Source organism: Corvus hawaiiensis, chromosome 7 (genome assembly GCF_020740725.1).
Source record: "Corvus hawaiiensis isolate bCorHaw1 chromosome 7, bCorHaw1.pri.cur, whole genome shotgun sequence".
In the NCBI taxonomy this organism is placed as follows: Eukaryota; Metazoa; Chordata; class Aves; order Passeriformes; family Corvidae; genus Corvus; species Corvus hawaiiensis.
In genome coordinates, this window is record NC_063219.1 from 9,100,530 (window position 1) to 9,122,765 (window position 22,236).

Here is a 22,236-nt window from a genome sequence, read left to right on the forward strand (position 1 = left end):
AGAAAATAAGTACACAACTGTGGGCTTGTCTTTTTTTATTTATTTTTATTTTTTTCCAGCTCACTGGCTGCCACTGCAACCAAAATGTAAATCAAGTCTTAAATGGAGTCTTCTGTTAAATCTGAGCCGGTTTTGGCTGGCAGACACACGGCAGACTTCAGAATTCATCCTTTTTGCACAACAGGGAAATAAGCGCTCAGAACTGTAGATGTACCTCCTTCACGCTAATTCCAGAGCTGATTATATACAAGATTACCCCGTACTACACAGTACCCCTAAAACACAGCGTTCCTCCACATTTCCAAGACATGCAAGTTATCTATACCTTTTTCTGCAAAAGCATAGTTAGTCCATGTGATTTGCCTATTCACCTACTTCTAGTTCAGCTTCTATTCTAGCTTACAACCTACACAGTTTCCCTTACGTGTTCTGACACTTGTTCTGTAACAGAGCAGCTTCTCCTACAATAGCAGTAACCCCTTTCCCCACCACCTCACAGGCCTCTCAGCTACTGAGAAATAATCCATCAGTCAATATCAGAGAAAACAGTCAAAAATCCACACCTAAAAAGAAATTCCAATTTTTCAGGATGTCCCATTTACACATAGGAAAGTCAATATCCTGGTAAGCAAAATGAAATAAACACAATAGTGGCAACTTGTAAAAGTATACATAAACTGAGCCATCGAGTGGATGTGGAAAACCCCTGAGCTGGCAGTTAAGGACTTTCTTCAGTCACTGTGACAAAAAAAAAAAAAATTTAAAAAATCACAAGAACAGAGAAGGCAGGAATTATACCATCAATTTATGCTCGCTGTCACAGTACTTACTGTGGGACAAACTTTTACGATGCAATAACAAGCACAACCACCTACAATCCATACAGCAGAAACTACCTAATTTCACTTAATATAAGAATGCGGCCTCACCAGTCCTTGGCATCGAGGATTCTGGATTTATACGTAAGGTTACCACCTGCATTATGGATGAGGGGTATTTGTGAAACTCTGCTCTCCATTTCAGCTGTTACTTACAAGCCACTTGCATCAGCCACATGTACAGTCTTAGTGGGGATTAGGCTTTAGAGCTGGGCCTGCCCAGTTCTTCATGGAAATCTTTCTGCTACAGGTTTCCAATCCACTTTGAAGTATTTGAAGGCATCTTATAAAGCCATTTTTCATCCCAGACAATGCTGCAGGAAGCAGGAATTGTATCTCAGATGTAAAAGCATCTCTCCCTGACTATGATGAGATACTCAGCACAGCAGACTACTCGCTTCCTTCACCTGGGGAGCAGCAGTAGCCATGTCAGGGACGGCTAGTGTTGAACCTTCTGCTTAATATTTATTGATGCCAAAGATTCGAACCCCATGCAACTGTGGCAGCTTGGGGATAAGCACGGTCAGGAGAGAGGCTGTGTTGAGGATAAAATGTGCTGGATCATACTTTGTATAGAAACTCGTCAGGAAGTACCTGCAGGAAAAAAGGGAGCAAGCTTAGTGGATGGCAGCCTTGTCTAAAACACACACAAAGCATAGTTGAAAGAAGTGCTTTAGTGATCAATAAGATTTTACTGGTTAACGACATCTATTCCTGTATTAAATATCTCACCAGAGGTTCTAGAATATCTACAGCAAAATTATGGTCTAAGTCTCTTCTTCCATACCTCTCAAGGTGCTAAAATGTAACTCTTAGTCTACTATTTTCTTCCAGCCCTTCTCACCACCTTATTTTGAGGAGTTATATATATTTTTTCAGTTTCTGTCATGTATGAGCCAACTTTCTAAACATGATGCAAGATCTTCCCTCCCCTCTCACTCTGCCATGTAAGTGAACATGTAAATTTTCTTCAGGGACAAACAGAAAGACTTTTAAAATTGGATATTAAATATGTATCTGATTTTTCTTAGTTACACAACCACACTTTTGTCAACAGAGACAGGTGTGTAGAATTTCTAAGGCATTTACATAGTTAGTGTAAATAGAAGACAATATGTACAAAGCAAAACGGACAACAGACCCCATTCACTGAGGACTGATACATTCATAGCTCACAAAATGGTTAATAAACGCTGTCACAAAAGCAATTAGTTTAGATTTTCAATATTTATGACTTCACAATCTCTTAAAGAACTTCAAGACTTAACAGTAAGTTTTCCTCACAGCATCTCTAGTCTTTAAAACCTGCCCCATTAATAACTGTTTACAAACTTTGACTTCAGTATGTGGAGTGTCAAAAGCAGCAGAAGAAAGATTGTTGATTACACAGCCTGTAAATAAATACTCCCTACATCTGTGATGTAGAAACAAACAAACAAACAAGAAAAAATACACAGGAAATGCTTTTAGACTGTAAATTGCAACCCATTACGTTGCAGCTTTTGAAATGGCTTTATGTGTCAATTCATCTACAACACAAGTTTTGAACTCACAGAATTATAGGAGAGATTGTGAAGAACTTCCTTGAAGATGTGAATTGTACTCCATAATCCAGTTGTTCCCAGTGTGTTAGTAGCCTAGCTTTGCCCTGATCAGGTGTTTCAAAAGGAGTTCCCTTTACTGCATGCAAAAACACATACATTCCCTGGGGAAAATAAAAAGTGAATACAGAGGCACTTTTAGTAGTATTTTTAAATAATTGCTACATTGTTCAGTGCATTATAAAATTAAAAAAAAAAAAAAATAGAGTGAGTGAATTCTCACCCAGAAGAGCTGCTAGCCAGAAATGACAAATTATTGAAAAGGAAGGAAGAGACAAGAAGTGATTTATCCGAGATTGTGCAGTCATTGGCAGAGTCAGAATTAAAGCCAAAGTCTGTGTGACATCCAATCCACTCCCTTGCCTTCTACATTAACTGGCAAAAATACCATTAATTCAACAGAATTTCAACAAGCACGCTAACAAGTGTGGGGCTGCTGATTTGTATCACCATTTTTGTAGCACAGTGTGAACTGAGTGATAAGTAGAGTGTGCACAAAGCAAAAATCTAACTACAAATACTGACAATATCACACGAATTCCTGAAATCTTTCTCAGCCCCCTGCCAGCTTCAAATCCTTAGAAGCTGACTAAGCCTTCTGCTGAATACCATCTGTCCACCTCTTTGCTGCTTCTCCTTAACCACACTGGACTTTCTCTGTGACTGTTCCTGTTTGATGGGAACATGCCATGTCTGGTTTGTTCTGAAAGACCAATTTGGGCCTCTTGGTTTCAAACAGGGGACTACACCCTCTTCCAGTTTTAAAAAACACTTGTTTTCTATCAAAGAGTGCACACCAACTCCAAGCAAGAGTCTCTAACAGAAAATATCAAAGATTTTCTTCCCTTTCTTATATACTAGAAAAAATTTTATAGAAAGCTTTATATAAAAAAAAAAAAAAAAAAAAAATCACATTTCTTCCAAAGTCTTATAATGGAGGCAACATCTCAGCAAATCACTTCATGTCTCCTTCCACCTTTTTTTGGAACAGCCTCCAGACCAGAGCCCTGTGAACCTAGGACTACTGGTTTTTTTTTAAATTCATTTTTTGATTCATGATGTTTGCAGTGTGTCAGTTTTAATAACCATAAAGACACTTTTATGACTGTTCCAAATGCTTACTACACATTTTATTTCACAGTGGTACTTGCAGAAAGAACCACCAAAAATGCTTTCAAGGTTAGCTAAGAGTTTTCCATTAGTGGAAATCCAAGATGGTTTTTTTTTTTTCAGTCAAACCATTCAAGGATTTGTTTCCAAAAGAAGTGCCATTTAAATTCTGAAATATCCAAAAGTGCAATTTATACTCATCTTCCAGTGTTCCACTACAAAACTACTTGCCAGTGCATGCTCTCATCCCTGTTGTCATTACAGCTACTTGCAATGAGTTCAGTAAGGCATGTGGGAAATATTTAGTAATACTTGTCTCTGCCAACATCTTCTGAAGTCAGACATGTCTGATGTTGTCAAAGATAACACACATAATGCTCTAATCACAGTTCCAATTCCACCAGTAGTTTTAAACCTATCCTTAAAACCAAAAAGCTTAAATAAAAATTTACATTCAAGAGGATATTGTCCATCCTCAGTGAACTATCCTAAATAAGGAAGGAGCTATCTTTTTGTCAAGTCTTCTTTGCTGGTAGTGTTAGAAAGCTGAGTTAGCAAACCTCAGGTCTGATGAAAATTTCTGGGTTATGGCCCTCTTTTCTCTAAGCATGGTAGGACCAATATAGATAGCATTACTTTAGGTGATTACAAGAAAATGATAGCATCCTGGGGAGAGGAGCAGAAAGCAGCTTACCAAATCTTTTGCATACAAAAATCATCATGCAAATCACAACTCTCTGAATAACAACTGGTTTCAGGGCTGGGGTCAAAGTAGTCCAGTTTATCCCACTGCTTTCAAGCATGATTTTTCTAACATCGTGTATAGTGACAACACTGTATGCTGAACTCATTCTGAGTTATGTAGCTTGGCCAGAAATCTAAGCTATAAGAAATAGAATACAAATACTTCTCTTAAAGTAAGGTGCTAAAATTAAACATTTCGGGATACTAACAGATTTATGTGGAAAAATTAGTAGATAGTGTCCAAGAATTAAAAATGTGATAATTTATGGATTCAGCACAGCTCTCTAATAATATACAGAACACTGTAAAAGTTGGTTGGCATGATGATTTTATGTCTGCAACCTTCCAGCCTAATTAAATGCCATTTAAAAGAATACATAACTACACAAAGAATATTTCAGGTCTTTCATGCTTAAACCGAAAGTGGTCATGTATCACTCCTCCTCCCCAAAGCAGCCAATCATTTGTGGATAGGCCAAGGATAGGTGGTGATTTGGATAGCAGGATCTCATTGTTCATACAGACTGGCTATTTTCCTCTTCCCTTGCTACTGAAAATAAATACACAGGAACAACAACTTTTGAAATCCTGTTCCAAGAGAGGGTACTCACCAGGTTGTGAATGACATTTGTTAAAGTCCAGGCGACAGGGACACTAAAGAAGGGAATGCTGAGCAGGACAATGTGCAGCATGCCAACTCCAAGCGCGTATGTCAGCCACATTCCACGGCTGTTCATCACCCGAGTGTTTGGATTTACCTCGCTGTGGGCAACTCCTACGTTCATTTTTACCCTATAAAACAGATCTGTTACAGAGGAGTACTTAAATGCAATTTTCAAATGTGGGAAAAAGCTGCTTTAAAGAAGCAGGTCTGGAGGGAACACAGTGCATGAACCAGGATGTACCTCAAGATCTTCAAACTATGGTTTATAGAGAAATCAATACAAAGGGACAGTTGGGAACTGTTTGTTTAAAACAAGTCCAAACAAATAAAATTCACTAGCCTGCTACAGAAGCGACATTTTAAAAAAAATAGTAAGCTGTGATGTCAGAAGCTGAAGTTGCAAAACTGTAAGAAACCGAGCTAATAACTTTTGTCCTCTGAATTAAGTTCCTCCATCCATGACAATATCCAAAGTTCTTTTGCTTCCTACATCAGACAATCTTCCTCCTCTTTCTTGTTCATGTAAAAGTTAGTGAAGAATTCTGCATATACCAACTGCCCAGCCACCTACTTCTAGAAAGAACAATGAAGGAGTAATCTACACCTCCTTTTCTTGAAGCAAAGTGCAGATTTCCTCCCCTCCCCATCTATTAGTCTTCAGACAGACATTTCCATCTTTTAAATCCGGCTGAAATTAGAAAACAGATTCAAAAGTTTTCTAAGCAACAGACCCATGCAGAGATAACACAGGATAATTCCGTATGTTGATATATTCAGGAAACTGACAGAACTTACCTACAGTGCCACTCTCGTCCTATTGCAGTAAAATTTGTAATGATAATTAAAAAAACCCCTAACCTATTGCTTAGTTCAAACTCACGTCATCTCTGAGACTACGTATATTCATTTGTGGGACTGGGATGAAGGTTTTTTTTAGCAGTCATCTGAATCACAATACAAAAGCACTATTTAATCAGCAAAAGCAGCTTGCTTTTGGTAAGAAGTTTGTTTCTGACACTTACTTAGTGCTGTACAGAGTATAAAGTAAATATAAAATACCCGACTATTCTGAAATATTAACAGCAGTAGACTAAAAATAGATACGATGAACCCGAACCCGAACCGGGGCACTGCCGACATTAATTAGTACCTGTCGCAAAGCACTGCAAGCCGTGCACTTGCAGGGGACGCGTTACCTGAGATGGGCGACGCGAGGCTGTTCCTCTCTCCCTGGGATGCAGCACCCGCCGAGCCAGTACCTAGACAGACATCTTGAGGTGACCCACCATCCTTTCCCGTTCCACCCCACGATTCCAGCCCGATCCGAGAGGCAGCTCGCTGCACCGCCGCTTTTCCTCTGCCATCCCTCCCCTGCCGGCCCCGCTCCGTCGCTGCCGCCCGGCCGCGCCGCTGCCCCAGGCCGCCCGTGCCCGTGGCCTTCTCTCCAGCCCCGGCGCGCAGGCGGCCCCGGCCGCCCGTCCCTCCGCCCCCCGCCGCGGCCCCACCTTTCCGCAGCCCCGCGGCCGCCGAGGAGCCGGAGCCGAGCGCGGGGCGCCGGCCGCAGGTAGAGCCCGCGGTGCCCGTGTGCAGGGCCGGTCGGGAGGGGAGCGGAGGGGCCGGGCGGGGCCGGGCCGGGCCGGGCCGCCCGCACCGCCCACGGGCGCGGGGCGGGCGCGCAGGTAGCGCAGCCGCGGGGGCAGCAGGAGGGGGGAAGCGCCGCCGCCTCGCTGAGGCCGCGCCGGGGCCGGGGCGCCGCTTCCCGCGGGCGGCCGAGCCGGGGCGGCCGAGCCGGGGCGGCCGTAGGCAGAGGCCCGGCAGGCCCTGGGGAGTAGCGGGCGCGTCGCCGAGCGGGAGCGGTGCCCCGCCTCTCGCAGCGAGAACCGGGAACTGCGGACGACTCGTGCGGTTTGGGGTAAACTCGAGGGCCCGCAGGGCTTATCTGCAGCTTTTCGCCCGCTTTTTCGTCTCATAAACCGAAGAATTGCCTCAGTGCGTGGTGGGGAGGGCCCCTGAGAAAGGCGGTGGTCGGAGGGGGGGGAGGTTCTTGGTGTGGCTCCAGACGTCTGTGGTGCCGGAGCCGTGAAGTTCAGGGAGATTTTACTCCCGGTTTAGCTGAGGGTGTGTAGAACCGCAGTTGTTGGCATGTCGGACTTGCTGTAGAGGGATACAGGAATTACATCAGTGATGGGGCTCACACGCAGAAAATACTGTGCTTTCCCACAGAACACAGCTGTAACACGTCTGGTCCCTGAAGAGTTACAGTAGTAAGGAGGCTTGAGCTGAAATGTGTGTATTTTAGTGGGGGGAGACCCCAACATTTTAGCAAACAGTCCTCAGGGGTTGGATGCATTTCCATAGGTAGGAAGTCCCAGAGGTTCCTCTCTCCCTCCCAACAGGTGTTCCTGAGACATGGCCAGTGTCGCGTCTTTCAGTTTGGGTCCAGGGCAGGGGAGGGCACACCAGGAGATGGTTCCTCTCCCAAACTGCCTGCATCAGTCACACCTCATAAAAAATATGTCTTTGAGATCTGCAACATTTCTGTTTTAAGATCCTCCCATATCTTAGTGTCTTTTGATGGAGACATCCAGCTTCCATCTGATTTACTCCCATGAGTAACTCATGAAGCACTTGACACAGGAGTCCTGTACAATGTGTGAATGCCTCAAAACCTGCCTCTCTGAACACGTGTACATGATATTAATATTGGTCCATCTTCAGCAGTGCACCTTTTCTCCTGCTCCTCTTGTTTTCCAGTTGGTGGAAAAACAATTTGTCAGATCCTTTTATCACATCTGAAAGGCAAACTCCCTTTGCAATGTGAATAACAACAAGAGAAAACCCCACTGTAGCTGTTCCTAGAAAAGTTTCAGTGCTGCTTGTACTTCATAATACTGTACTTCCTCCCCCTCAACCCAAGTAACCACATTTTTACTTTGTCTTTTATGTTTAAAGAGTAGCTGTCTTTAGAAGGATGTTGAGACAGAGAAATGTCCTGTAATTGCATCAGCTGCCTATGCCCTGCAGGGTAGTGATGGTTAGGGGTATTGGCTGCAATCCCTCACTAGGTCCTGACTGTGTCAGGAGGAAATCTGGGTTTGTTCCATTCCTCCACGTGTGCTCATATCCTTGGCACAGGTGCTGAGTGTGAAGTCTGTGTTCTTCAGCAGATACCTTGGACTGAATCAATGGGGAAGCCAGGACTGTCAGGATTGTTTGCCTTTCAGTGTAAGTAACATTATGTAACATAACCCAGAGAAGAGAAGAAGCCTGTTTGAACCATTCTTGAGGTGCAAAGTGCTGCCTAGCACTGCTTTTCCCCGCCTCTCTCATATGCATATAAAACTGTGGTTGAGTTCTTTTTTGGCAGGCTACAAGGATCAGCAAAATAGCTTTCCTGGGGCTTGGCTATTTATTCAATGTAGGTAGTTAAACAGAAATGCATGCTAAAATTCACAGATCCACATACAATCTCTTCATGGTAGAGTGTCTGTAAAATACAGCAAGAATTTTATAACTCTTCGTGTTTCCAGTGATTAAAGGAAGAAATCTCCACTGCTTTATAAGGCATCTTCATTTTTAAGTGAGAGATGGAGTGACATAAAATGACCTGCCTGAGGACGCACAGTACATCAGATCAGAGAGGCAAGATAGTAATGGGGAAATGTTTTGGGTTTTGTTTGGTTTTCATTTTTGCCGGTAGATCACATTGCCACTGAGTATGGCTTTTCCTCAGCACCACGGTGTTGCCTCCCCATTTCTCTCCCAACACCTATTGACTGCAGAGGAAGCTGGGTCCTACTGTAACTTGAAATTTTCACTTTCCAGCCATAATGTTGGGGTTTTCTGCATTTAAAAGTTCCTGTGAAACAGTTTCTTAGAAATGTGTAATTTTAGTGTTCCTTTTTACATTCTTTTTCTGTTATTTTTCTATGCAGCTTCTTTAAATCTTATTCCATCATGAAACAGCTGCCTGGAGAGACAATTCGGCTCCTTTCGAGTTCTCAAGTGATTACTTCAGTTGTCAGCGTGGTGAAGGAGCTGATAGAAAATTCCTTGGATGCCAGTGCTACAGGCATTGATATTAAACTGGTAAGTTTTTCTCTCAAAAATAATTGGATATAAAATAAGAAGCATGAAAAATTGTTCCCCTGCAAATGTGTTTTTTTAGGCTATTGTGGTTTGGGACATGGTGATGATTATTATATGTTTATATGTATATATTTTTACCTCAACTGAAAATGGTACAAAATTAGTTTCCATTTGTGTTTTTGAGGCCCTGCTCTGAAACAGTAAAGCATATTTGTGCTTCTGAGTGTATCATGGGGGAAGAAATCTCAGCTTCCTTAATCCTCCTTTTCCTACATAAAATTTACATTTTCTGACTAATAGCCTGTTTTAAAAGATGTTTGACTTGGATTTGCTGCTAGGCAGACATATTTAGTGTTCATTACAAAATATTTTCAGAAAGGTGAAAATGGAGACAATGGCGAAGGTTGATGGCCATTCAAAACAGAAGACATTTTTATAATACAAATCACCACCCTGTCTCTAATTAGCATGGTGAACTCTGGCTACTTCTAACTCTTTATTTTATAAGCTGTTAAAAAAAGTTGACATGTCACTCAAGGATAGTTTCTGACAGTAGAAAATACTACTTTTAATAAAGAATTTGAGCTTTTTTTCCCCAAAATTGGGTAAAATGGGTAACTAAGCTGCTTCTCTTGCTGTCATATTTCTGCTCTTGCAGTGTTTTGTCAGCAGCTGTATAGCAGCAGTATCTCCTGCTTAGTAAGAAGGAAGTGTTGTTATATCCCGTATAAATGTATGTATTCAGAATTGTATCCAATTTCCTTTTCTGCAAATAACAGTGCATGTGTAGGATATTCTTGAATTAAGCATTAGACAAATGCTCTTAATTAGGAGAGCGGTTCAATTTCTGCTTGTTTCTTTGTCCATGTCTGCTATATTTTCTGAATGACTCTAGAGTTTTTCCGTCTGAGAATGGTTTCCTGCAGATGCCAAGGAATGTGTTTGTTATTGCCTTAAGTGAGCTGAAGATACTCTCTTTGCTATGGTCTGTCAACATCTGTCTTTTCAATATTTAGATTGCAGAGTACCTTGCTTCATGGGTAACTCCAAAGTGAGTATTGTGTGCACAGCTGTGGGGGCAAGAGTATTGGAATTAGATCCTGGGAGCTTATCAGTAACTGTGAGAAGTGAACAGAAAGGTTTTGGAGCTTTCCAGAATAGTTGGAAGAAACCTTGCAGAGGAGAGAGCCCTCTAACCAGCGTGGGTTTTACAGCACAGTAACCAGCTGTTTTCATAGTGAGAAGTCCCAAATCAATTAAAAAGAGCATTTTCAACCATTTTCAGTGCATGAGTCATCTACAGTACTCTTACATTCTTTGTCAGTCCAGCCCAATCCAAAACACTGTAGTTCCAATCAAACAAACCTGGCTTTACACAAGTTTCAGTGATTAAAAGAGATTTGCTGATTATTCTGTGGATACTAGGGGAGAAGAGAAAACCTACACTGTGCACAACTCTCGACAGTAATACTGTAAAACAGTGGATTTTTTTCTGGTATTTTTTAATGGGAAATCAAAATAACTCTGACCATGTAATAGAGGTCAATGACCACATTAATTCTGGATTAGTTCAAAAGCATAGCAGAGAAGAGAAACTTTGAAATTCCATTTTGCAGCTTGATGGGTTTTGCCTGAAACTGCAGCATTTTCATTGTTTTAATCTTTTTCAGATGGGATAAGAGGGCATAGTTTACCCAATTTGCCTGAACAAAGATAACAATTACTTTTTTGCAGACAGACAGGAATGAACCTGAAGATGGAATGATTCTCAGATAGAAGTTGTGGCAGTGGTGAACTGTAGTCGGAAGCTTTGGCTGGTGTTTGTCTTGATTGACAAAATGGCCATAGGTGATGTTATAGGTCTCTTTTTGAGCTTAGGTTTTGCTGTTTCCAAATCACAGGATATGAATTATGATATTTAATTGGAGAAACCATCACTGTTATCCTAACATGATGTATTTTTCTTTTTTTTTTCCTTAAACAGAGACATTTAATGGTTGCTCAGTTCCTCCAAACAAGCAAAACTTCCATTTCTGTATGGATGGTTAGAAGCTGTAACCTTAGCTGCTTCAAACTTGTGTCTTAATTAATTTGGTTGGTTCTCTTTTAGGAGAACTACGGGTTTAGCAAAATAGAAGTAAGAGACAATGGCAGTGGAATCAAGGTTGATGATGTTCCAGTTATGGCAATTAAACACTACACCTCAAAAATCAGCTCTTCTGAGGACCTCGAAAGGCTGACAACGTACGGTTTCCGTGGGGAAGCTTTGGGATCGATTTGCAGTGTGTCAGAGGTGAGCACTTGCTATAAATATGTAGCCTTTGTGTTATGATTTTTGTTGTCTGTATGTGTTCATGAAAGTTCTATTCTGTGCAAAGAGTTTAAATGTTCCAGCAGCCTTCCAGGGATATGCTTGTGTACGCTGCCTTTCTCCCCAGCCCCAGAAGCCATGTCATAATGACTTTCTTGTTAGTGTCAGTCCTGCCTTTCTGTCACACAGGTCACAGCAGTGCTCTCTTTATTTTCCTCTATCAGAACATGTAACAGACGGATTGTGTTGTATTCTCTTTCCTTTTGTATCAAGGAGTATCATGTCAAAGAGTATGGCTGAGTTGGCTACATGAATTAGGGTAAATGAAGACAAGGAGCAGCAGATGATGGCCAGGAGAAATAATTTCAGGGAACTGATGGCTCACATAGCCACCATTCCAGTAATGATTTCTGCCTCATTATCTAGGTGATCAGCAGTCATGGGATCTTGCTGGGCTCCTTATTGCTCTTTGACATGAATGTGACTGCAGTTGCACAAACTTTGTCCCTATGACTAAACAGGAACCTGCTACCTGACCTATCTGAGTCTGAGCCGTATGTTTGTGTTAGGAGGTTGGCAGTGTACTGATATTTGCGACTTAACTTGTTGGCTAAGAGTAAGTAAGTTTGTTCAAAACCATCTGAAAAGTGTTCAGGCTGCTAAAGGCACAGCATCTGCCAGATCTGTTGTGCTCTGCCTTTCTGTATTCATGCTACACCAAGGTCAAGTTTTGGATTCGAGTCTGCTGAGGATTAGATTGTGCAGGAAGGTACCGATACCTGTGTCTGGTTGGAACCATCAGCTGTTGAGGTCAGGAAAGATGATGTTACAGCTGGACTCCTTGATACCTTGGGCTACATTCACATTGCACTAAGCAGGAGTGGGTTGTGTATTTGGATGGGGATTTCCAAAGATGCTTTCAAAAGTCTTGGTGTTTTGAAAGATGATGACAGACCTCAATCATTGGTTCCTTCTAATGAGCTCTCAGAGCAGAATGCCCTCTGTTCCGAGCTTATAATCAACTCTATGGTACATTTCATAAGAGATGGGAGGTGGTCTGAGTGTATGCAGTGCTTTAATAGGTATTACTCCTTGTATCAGTAATTATGTTAATTAACACTCCTGGCATTAATTGTGTTCTACCTACCCAAACTGTCTCCTGAAGTTTCAGTTTGAAACTGTATTGGCCCTTAAGTAGGTCTGCAATACTGTAATTTCCAGTTAATCAATTATTGTTTTTCTCTCCAGGGGCATGACTGAATGCTGAATGATTCATATGAGACACTAAAATAAACCAAAATATCCTGAAACTCTGTATGTGTGTCAAACTTTGTCTTTCAGATGGTTAAAGGGCACTGGTTTGGTTGTCCACAATGTTGGCTCCTGAACTCTGGTTTATGACTGCTCTTGCTAAAGCAATCTGGTTATTACCGTAATAGCTTACAAAACATGCTGTGACTGATTGCTAGATATGTTTAGGTGTGGAACGATAATATATTGTTTGTTTGAGAATAGTCTTTAAGTTTGTGGAATCTCACATGAATTTAAGTTTTTATAGTGTGTTTGACTCACAGAGGGTAAGAATGCAAAACTGTCAATTGATTAAGTTTATTTCATCCTTGCTAGAATAGAAGGTAGAGCAGTGTGTGTTGTAGGTAGTAGGAATTGCTATGGTTTGTGTATTAGTGTATTAGAAATGCTTTTAGTTAAATGGATGGAAACATGCAGAATAATGCAGAATGTTTCTGTGCCTGTAAGAAATACCTGTAGAAGAAAAATTTTATAAACTAATTAACTGTAATTATGGTGATTAAAGTAACAGAGTGGTGAGTGTGGTAGCAAAGCTTATCTAAGCTCATTGTGAACTTTGTCCCTGATTAATGTAGTTTTCTTAAAATCACTCTCTTCAGGTTTTGGTCACAACAAAGACAGCTGCTGATGATTTCAGCATTCAGTACGCTTTGAATAGCAACGGACATGTAACTTCTAAAAAGCCTTCCCATCTTGGGCAAGGTAGGGATATCACTGTTCTGGTGTTGCACTGTGACAGAAGTACTTTGTGTTTCTCGGAGGCTCTATCTGATGTTGAAATACCTGTTGGGTACTTGAAGGCTGAGTATGAAATCTTTGCAGCTGTAGACATTTCTTGCCTTATGTCTGTCAGCTGAGAATGTGTTGTCATAGCAGAAGAAATGATACATCTTGAAAGTTGTTTAGATTGTAGTTATAAACTAGTTTCTCATTCTCTGACTCACTTCTCCAAGCTGACAGTGGAAATAAAACTTATAAAAATTAAATACTCCAAGTCTGTATAAATATATGAAATACTTGTTCAGGACCAAAGTAATGTTTCAGTATGTAGCAAAATCCTTGCTTAAAGAAGGAGGAGTTGCCCTGCTGCCATACATAGGAGTTGCTGGAAGCAGTGTGGCTGTAGGACCATGCAAAGTCACAATTCTTTCTAACCTGCTGGAAGGGTCTGTACCTACTTTTAACTAAGGAATCTTTTTAAGATTTAGCCTGTAGTGTTTTCTACAGCCAGAAAGCCTGCAGGTTGCAATGCCTCGTCTTTTCTTGAAATTGTTGAATGCTCTGACATATATTTAATGCTTTGCAATATCCTTATGGGCTAGGAATTTATGTGGTTGGGCTGGTAGATGAATATTCCTCCTCCTACCGTGTGCTATACCTTGAGCAGAGGTATCTGGCACTTCAGGTACTAGCCTAAAGCAAATGCCCTTAATGAAGCACAGTGTTCCTTTGCCTCCAGATATGTGTGATTAGATTCTAGTCTGTTAATTATCATTTTACTAATGAAGGCTAACTTATGCACTTAAAGAGTCTTCAGCTTTATTTAGTGCTGATTCTCGCTATTGTTAGGGTGTATAAAAGTAAGCTTAATGCTGCAACCATAACTGTAAATAAAGAAGAGGAGTCAAAGCTCTTGACATACCTTTTTTGGGGGGGATGACTGCTGATTTGGTATATTTCTTCTCATGCTAATAACCTAATCTATTGCAGCAGCATACAAACATGTCTATTTAAGTAAAAATAGTTTCCTCAATATCCGGTCAGTGATTTGCTTTCATTGTAATTTCTACTTATTTTTATCACCTGCTTGCAGGTACTACAGTAACAGTCCTAAATTTGTTTAAGAATCTTCCTGTAAGAAAGCAGTTTTACTCAACAAATAGAAAATGTAAGGAAGAACTGAAAAAAGTCCAAGATCTACTGACAGCATATGGTATCATAAAACCGGACCTGAGGATAACATTAACACATAATAAGGTAATAATGAGGTTTTTTTCTGTCAGCTATCTTAGGGATCAGTTTCTGATGAGAATCTCTGCAGTTCATGTAGTGCTTATATAAAATCTTTCATTCCTGAAATTTTTCTTTCATCATAGCTTTGTTTTGGACTTCCACTTACTTTTTCCTTTCATAGGTGTACATTTATAATGGCTACAGATTTTGATGTTAAACTCCTAAAACTCAGGCTCAGGTATTTTTGGTCTCTTGCAGCAGATGCCTGGTTAGATATAGGAAATATAAAAATTATTTTACATACTAGGGGTTAGTAAAGATGGTGGTATTTTGCAAACAAAGAAGTGAGACCTTACTAGACCACGGGGCCTGATAAAGTGTTAACCAAAGCTACCTGAAAAAAACTTGCAAAACTTACTTTTTAGGCTGTCTACCTGGATAGAAGCTATAGTTCATAGAGGCAGCTTGCTGTATTCCGAGTCATAAGAGCTTAGTACATAACAATGATTATATTTTAGAAGGCTGGAAAATTCAAAACAATTTGAGTCATTGGTGTAAGAACAGTAACGTATGTTCTAACAACAAGCTTTAGTTGAGCTAGTTGCTCTTGGTTTAGACCTAGGAGGATGAATGCAGAGGTTACTTGGAGGTTACTTTGACTTCACTGCATACTGAATAGTATTTCTACAGCACACCTACTGAAATGACATGTTGAGCAATTTGCCTTAACCTGACCCAAATTTAACATGGCAAATTTTATTGGCTATACCCTGGCTTTTTACACCTCCGAGGGGGAAGTTGTGCTAATGAACTTCCAAGTTGCCGCAAAGTAGAGAGTGACATCTCGTGGCCAGATCCCTCAGCAATTCTGTTTTTGTTCTAGAATAACGCTGTTTGTTGGTATTTGTCGTGTTCATTGAGACTTGATCAGTTACCCCATCAATCAAACATTCACACTTCAGTTCCTTTTCAGTGGGAGAAGTAAATGGCACTGTGTGCTTTTCTGAAATGATAAGAGATTTCCCTTCCTTTTCTGCACTTGCTTATCATGCTTTGATTGTATTTATGTATGTATTTTTAAATATCACTGTGTAGATACTGTGAAAAACTAAAGCTGGCTGCCAGGAAAGTGGAGCTACTTGCAGTCTTATTTCATTGAGATCACCGAGAGTTTGAAACCAGACAGCTAGGGGACTGTCTGCTTCTAAGATTGTACTGACCTCCTCGACAGATCTAGCAGTTGTTCACAATACTGGTCTTTAAATGTTAGTTAATAAGACTAATTTTGCCTTATTGGTTGCTTGTTTTTGCCCTCGCTGACAAGTTGCAAATGCTATTTTCTTTCTGGTATTTTGATTTAATCTGCTTGATCAGACTATTGAGTATATCGGGGCATTTTTTTCTCTGCTTAATTTAGTACAATGGCAGTAAGGTACAAGAAGGTGATCACATGTCTTTTACGCAACACTTCCTGCAAAAATGGTGTGAAGAGTGGCATGATAGTTGCCATTGCACACTGGGGGTTTTTTGCACCTCTCCTATTAGCTTCAGAGGTATGTTCTTCAATACCCAGTTTGAGGGGTTATATGAATGGGTAAAAAAGCTATCTCCAGGCAGTTTCGTTCACTGTAATGATAGAGGTGGTGCTGATTATTTTTACTCTTCATTTTGCACTGCCAACCTTTTGTTCACTTAATTTTTTTTTTTTTGTAAAAGGAAAAGAAGTGAGAAAGTGCTCAAACATTTCATCACAAGAGGTCGCTCAGTAGCTATTGCTGAGACAGGAAAATTAAAGGCTTAAGTAGACAGAAAGTGTAGTCTGTCTCTCTGCATGTGGAGATGCTTTAAAATAGTCTGAAAATTAAAAACTGAACTGAACTTTAAAAAATTTGAAATCAGATTCCTACCTTTCTACTGCCATTAGCATTCCATGCAAAATAAAAAGTTACCTGTTGTATCATACCTTTTAAAAAACTTGAAATTCTGAATTTCCAGTGTGTAGCAACTTGCAGTAGGTCAATGTGCATTTGTTTTACCTTATCACAGAACATGAATATTCTTTATTTCTTTTTCCTTTATATGCTAAATATTGTTGTCATTACAATTATTAATTTGGATCAGGAAGGTGTTTTTTCTATACAGACACTACAACATATCTGTGCTATAGTAATACCCTGCTGAATAGGGTTGTTGGTGATTTTTTTTTAGTGGGTGTCTGTTATATTTTTGTTAGAAATGTACTAGGAGGAAGAATCAACTTTTTAGAATAGCTTCATTTTTTATGTAGCTCATAGATTATGTCTTCATTGAAAAGACAAGTTATATATGCAAATATTCAGAGGAGTTCTTAGAATCCCAAATTCTTGAGGCTGAGCCAGTACTTTCTGTTGCAATGGAAGAAGATATGTGTTGTGAGTACGATCAGGTTCCGGGGCTTAAAAGAGCAAGAAGATAGCAGAGATGAACTATTACAGAAGGAGATAAGGAAAGATGGGTTTAAAGAGTAAAAAAGATAAAAAGTGAAAAAAGTGTAAATGAAAGTGTATTTCAAGGAAGTTTTCTCAATAAATTGCAAAACCAGTGCTTTAAAAAAAGCCACACCGGAAAACAGAACCAAAAACAACCCTTCCCCAGAAAAACCAAATTCCCCCAGTTTTTAAAGTCCTGTACTTTATATGAAGTTAAAGGAGAATGGTGAGTTGGATGGGGTTTGAGCAACTGGTCTTGTGAAAGGTGCCCGTGGCTGGACAGTTGGAACCAGATGGTCTGCAAGGTCCCTTTCAACCCAAACCATTCTGTGATTCTATGAAAGCATAGCCCTGGCTTTACTGAGGAAGAATGTAGTAAGGCTGAAACTGTCATAAAGTGTCTGAGCTTAAGCATCTGGAAATGGTTGCCTAATTGATTCCAGCAGAAATTTACTTTGGCAAGTCAGGCCTCTTACTGAGCTGTTGAAGTAGAGATGGTTTTAGGATGCATGATACATTGCATGTGTAATTTCCACCATGTTTGATTGCATTTTTTCGAAAGGTGTATGCCTTAAGCTTGTGAATGAAATTTCCAGAAATTTTTCTCCTTGCTACATTTTATATCTGTGTTAGTTTGGAAAATACTGATTGCCATTAAGTGTGGTTCTTCACAGAAAGGAAATCAGACAATCCTCTTCCAGCCTTTGGTTGATTTTTAGTGGGTAAGAAAGTAGATATTCTCTATTCCTCCTCATATTTATTTATTGTGGGCTCTCCATCAGTGGGCTTCCAAGATAGGAAACACTCAATTGCTCTTTCTGCTCAGAATGTTTTGTTTTCATTAGCAATAAATAATGAATCACTTTGCAGATCAACTCTTGAGGTACTAGTGCTATTTTGACAACTTGGATTAGCTAGTGCTCCTTCTTTTTATGAAGGTTTATCCTGCCAAGACATTCTTTGAATACTGATAATGTTGATCCTCTTGCCAGTATGGTTATGTTAGAAAGAGGTATTTTTCTTCTTTCATCACCATGTTCCTTGAAAGCAAATTGAATAATGAGACAGCCAAATGGAAATAATTTACATGAGTATTTAGCAAGTTTATTTAAAGTTAATGTTATCTGAAGGCGTGTTAAGAACATTTCAAACTCAGCTACTGCTTAAACTGCCTCAAACCCTTCAGCCCCAAATGCCATGTTCTAGCAACCTCTGAGCTCTGGCTGTGTTTTAACCAAGGTGGTACAAACAGCTTTTAGTAGTTCCAGCTCTTTTTTGGAACTGAATTTTTCATGCTCTTCTCTGTTTAATACCAGTAGCCCTCGGCTCAGTCTCTACAAACCACTGATGTTGAAGAAATGCCTTTCTGTTTTGTAAGACTGATGACATGGAATGCTTTAATTCTGTTTCGGTTGCCTTTATTCCACAAATGCCAAAATGAGCAAGGACACCCAGTAACTATACCTATTTTAGCAATATCAGATTTAGTAGAGCCAAAAAAACTTCAGCAACAGATGGTTTAGATGGTGCCTATCAGCAGGTCATAGCATGCACAACTGGTCCCATGTCTTGTGCAAAAGTACTGATGGGCCATAAGTAGGCTCAGTAAATTTTCCAGTTCCTCTTTGAGCAGCATAAGTGAATACTTTTTTTCCAGTGTTTTTCACACATTACATTTTGAAGCTTGGTCACACGCAGTTCTGCCTAGAACTGTTTCTTGTTTGTTTCTCAAGAGAGTCATGAGTCAAAACTTTTGGATGCAAGGTCAATTTAAAAAGTCTTATAATAACTGTGGGTGGTATTCTTCCCCAAATCCCCTTTCGTTGGTGGTGTTGACTTAAAGGATGCCATCTTTGTTTCCTTTACAGTAAGTCTCCTCTATTTTCCAAAGTTGCATAATCTTAAACAACAGTTTGTATTAAATAATCCAGATCCAGGGTTTTTTTCCTGTGTCCCTGCGCTCTCTAATAAGTGTGGGGTTTTTGAGATAGAGTGGGTGTGTTAGGGTAAATTTACCATTTTTAATAATGTCATTATACTTTGCATTCATTCATTCATTGTGCTTCCAAACTCTGCTGTAGCTGCATGTTGAAAAGAAATCCGAATTGAGCAGAAATAGCAGCACATAAACTCTATCTTGACTTGGAAAGGTTATTCTGTTTAATGTAATGATGATGAATGAAATCCCTCACTAATCTGTGTGTCTTAAAATATAAAGAGGAATTACGATTGAGAATCTGCAGTGCTTCCATGCTAACCTGGAATACAGCTCAGTGTTTGCTTCCATTCGTTGTTCAGTGGCTTTGCTGAGAAAGCCAAACAGAGAGTTAATTATGGTGTTTTTTGTGCTGAGGACACCTGTCCACTAGGAAATGCGCTGAGACCCTCAACTCAATTTACAGCAGCCAGAGAACAGCTGCCAGATGGTAACTACTTTTGGTCACTACCAACCTGGTTGAATTTGAACTGGTGACCCAGAGGTGAAATGCTTTATATCCTATTACTAATTCCTTGAGGTTTCCAGTTTCTCATCCATCACTTTTTTCAAATGACAGCACAGTATATATCTAAAATCTCAAAACAATTACTGTTTCACATATGCGGTGTGTGTTGCAGAATCTGAGATGTGCCTTTGCAAGGCTTTTGCACTCACACTGTAGGCTTAAAAAGGTTAGTAGAAAAAAGGATGTTTCCAAAGCCGCATGGGAATTTTCCCTCTTCTTTAGCAAAGTACTTTGTCACTGTTATATATGTTATTTGTTAACTACTGTTTTACAAAAGGCTTTTAAACCTCCTTTTATTTAAATAGAATTCACTGTGATGTACATTTTCTGAATCACAATTTTGGATTGGAAACTGGTTTTTGACTGTACTTTAATTGATTATGAGGCTTTATTTATTTATTTTTTCCTCCTGCTAGGGAAGTGGAATTTAATAGAATCTTAGAATTATCTTGAGTTGGAAGGGACCCACAAGGATCACTGAGTTCAACTCCTGGCCCTGTACAGGATATTCCAGGAATCCCACCACGTGCTTGAGAATGTTGTCCACTTGTTTCAGGGACTCTGTCATGCTTGGTGCTGTGACCATAGGCCTGGGGAGCTTGTTCCAGTGCCCAGTCACCCTCCGGGGTAATTAACCTTTTCATAGAATCAGAGAAAAATTAAGGTTGGAAAAGACTCCAAGAGCATCATTCCAGCCTTTGACCAAATACCGCCATGCCCATTAAACCGTATTGTGAAGTGCCATGTCTGCTCAGTGTTTGAACGCTTCCAGGGATGGTGACTCCATCACTTCCCTGGGGGGGGCCTTTTCCAATGCTTGACCACTCTTTCAGTGAAGAAATTTTTCCTTACACCTAACCTGGACCTTCCTGATGCACCTTGAGGCCATTTGCCTCGTCCTGTTGCTGGTTGCCTGGGAGAAGAGCCTGACCCTTACCTGGCTGTGACCTCCTGTCAGGTAGTGAGCAATAAGATCACCTCTGAGCCTCCTTTTGTCCAGGCTAAACACCCCCAGCTCCCTCAGGCTCTCCTCATCACACTTGTGTTCTAGCTTCATTGCCCTTCCCTGGACACACTCCAGCACCTCCATGTCTTACTTGTAGTGCGGGGCCCAAAACTACACGCAGGACTTGGGGTGTGGGTTCACTAGTGCTGAGTACAGAAATACAATCACTTCCCTGGTCCTGCTGGCTACACTATAGAGGGCAGGATGCCATTGGTTTTCTTGACCAACTGGGAACACACTGGCTCATGTTCAGCTGCAGTCAGCCGGCACCCCCAGGTCCTTTTCCAGTGGGCACCTTAATAGCCACTCTTCCTCCAGCCTCTAGTGCTGCAGGGGGTTGTGATCCAAGTTCAGGACCTGGCACTTCATCTTGTTGAACCTCACACCATTGGCCTTGGCCCATCAATTCAGCCTGTCCAGATCCCTCTGCAGAGCCTTCCTGCCCTCCAGCAGATCAACACTCCCACTCAACTTGGTGTTGCCTGCAAACTGACTGAGGGTCCCCTTGATCCCCTTTTCCAGATCATTGGAAAAGATATTAAACAGGCCCTGATACCGAGCCCTGGGGAGCAGTAGTAGTGACCAGCTGCCAACTGGATTTAACTCCCATTGACCACCACTCTCTGGACTTGGCCATCCAGAGTGCATCCAAAAAGAGTGCACCTGTCCAAGCCATGGGCTTCCAGTTTCTCCAGGAGAGTGCTGTGGGAGACAGTGTCCAGGGCTTTACTGATGTTTGGGTTACATCTCCAGCCTTCCCCCCATCCACTGGATGGGTCACCTGGTCATAAAAGGAGATCAGGTTCTCTGAACACCCATGGCTGAACACGTGTGATTAAAGCAATCAAAAAAAGTACAACTCTCAATAGTCTTTGGAATTCTTGAAAGGCTTTGAAGACAGACATTACCAGATAAAGACCCTTGGCTCCTTGTAATACGTCTCCTCTCCTAACTAACCTCCTAACTCACAAATCCGAGCATTTCTCCACGGTGTCATGCTCAAGAAGCCCTTTTAATTGAGAGGGTGCTCTAGTGTCATGAACGGGAAATCTGAGTAAGGAATACACTGGAATTTGTAGAATGAACAGTGCTGTGGAACATGACTGTCTTTCAACAAATCCCCTTGATGGCTCTAATATCCGATGCCCATGGGATAGACAGGTATGTAACTGCATCTGATGAGGGGAAAAATGGTGCCTTGAGTTTCTCTATTGCATATCTCCACTGGTAGTTGTCCCAGCATCGTGTACAAAATGGGGTGTACAAACTGATTCCTATGGGGTGAGTATAAAATATCCTGGAAAATAGTTGATTAGTTGCTTAATTTTTCTATAAGCTAAATTGAAAAACTGTTGTGATTTCTGTTTTCAAGGGTAGTTTATGTAAGGGTTCCCTTTTTAGTAAGGTAACTTACATTGGTTTTAAAACAGGACACCAGTTAAGGCACGGAGCTGAAAAACACCAGTGCTTTTCAAGGCTGGTATTCTAAAGAAGGTGGTGAAGACTTTATATTGATCAATTTTTGATCTTAGCAGATAGGTTTTCTTTCACTGCAGAGAATGTGCCAGCCCTTGGAGCTGGGTGTCTGTGCATCATT

The 22,236-nt window shown here is 40.8% G+C and overlaps 2 protein-coding genes across 8 annotated transcripts in view; one reads left to right on the top strand and one right to left on the bottom strand.

The window, feature by feature from the left end:
* Nucleotides 1-18: 18 nt before the first annotated feature.
* On the bottom strand, nucleotides 19-6,626 carry ORMDL1 (ORMDL sphingolipid biosynthesis regulator 1). 2 transcript variants are annotated; one of them, XM_048310042.1, is made up of 5 exons: nucleotides 6,503-6,626; nucleotides 6,194-6,256; nucleotides 4,945-5,138; nucleotides 2,432-2,583; nucleotides 19-1,472 (listed from the first exon to the last, which is right to left on the bottom strand). In XM_048310042.1, the coding sequence occupies exons 3-5, from the start codon at nucleotides 5,116-5,118 to the stop codon at nucleotides 1,337-1,339; spliced, it is 462 nt and encodes a 153-aa protein (XP_048165999.1). In that variant the 5' UTR covers nucleotides 5,119-5,138; nucleotides 6,194-6,256; nucleotides 6,503-6,626; the 3' UTR covers nucleotides 19-1,336. The 2 variants fall into 2 exon arrangements, with proteins under 2 accessions (XP_048165999.1, XP_048166000.1); XM_048310043.1 differs by having other exon boundaries at nucleotides 4,945-5,125; nucleotides 6,503-6,624.
* The window catches only part of PMS1 (PMS1 homolog 1, mismatch repair system component), a 42,469-nt gene continuing 26,713 nt past the window's right edge, over nucleotides 6,481-22,236 (top strand). Inside the window, exons 1-6 of one of the 6 annotated variants that reach the window (XM_048310034.1) lie at nucleotides 6,481-6,561; nucleotides 8,133-8,222; nucleotides 8,933-9,086; nucleotides 11,197-11,379; nucleotides 13,308-13,410; nucleotides 14,522-14,685. In XM_048310034.1, coding sequence (XP_048165991.1) covers nucleotides 8,955-9,086; nucleotides 11,197-11,379; nucleotides 13,308-13,410; nucleotides 14,522-14,685 — 582 coding nt within the window. In that variant the 5' untranslated portion in view covers nucleotides 6,481-6,561; nucleotides 8,133-8,222; nucleotides 8,933-8,954. Of the gene's footprint in view, nucleotides 6,562-6,773; nucleotides 6,987-8,132; nucleotides 8,223-8,932; nucleotides 9,087-11,196; nucleotides 11,380-13,307; nucleotides 13,411-14,521; nucleotides 14,686-22,236 lie in introns of those variants that run through there. The other 5 variants (XM_048310033.1, XM_048310032.1, XM_048310035.1 and 2 more) reach the window with 5 other exon arrangements.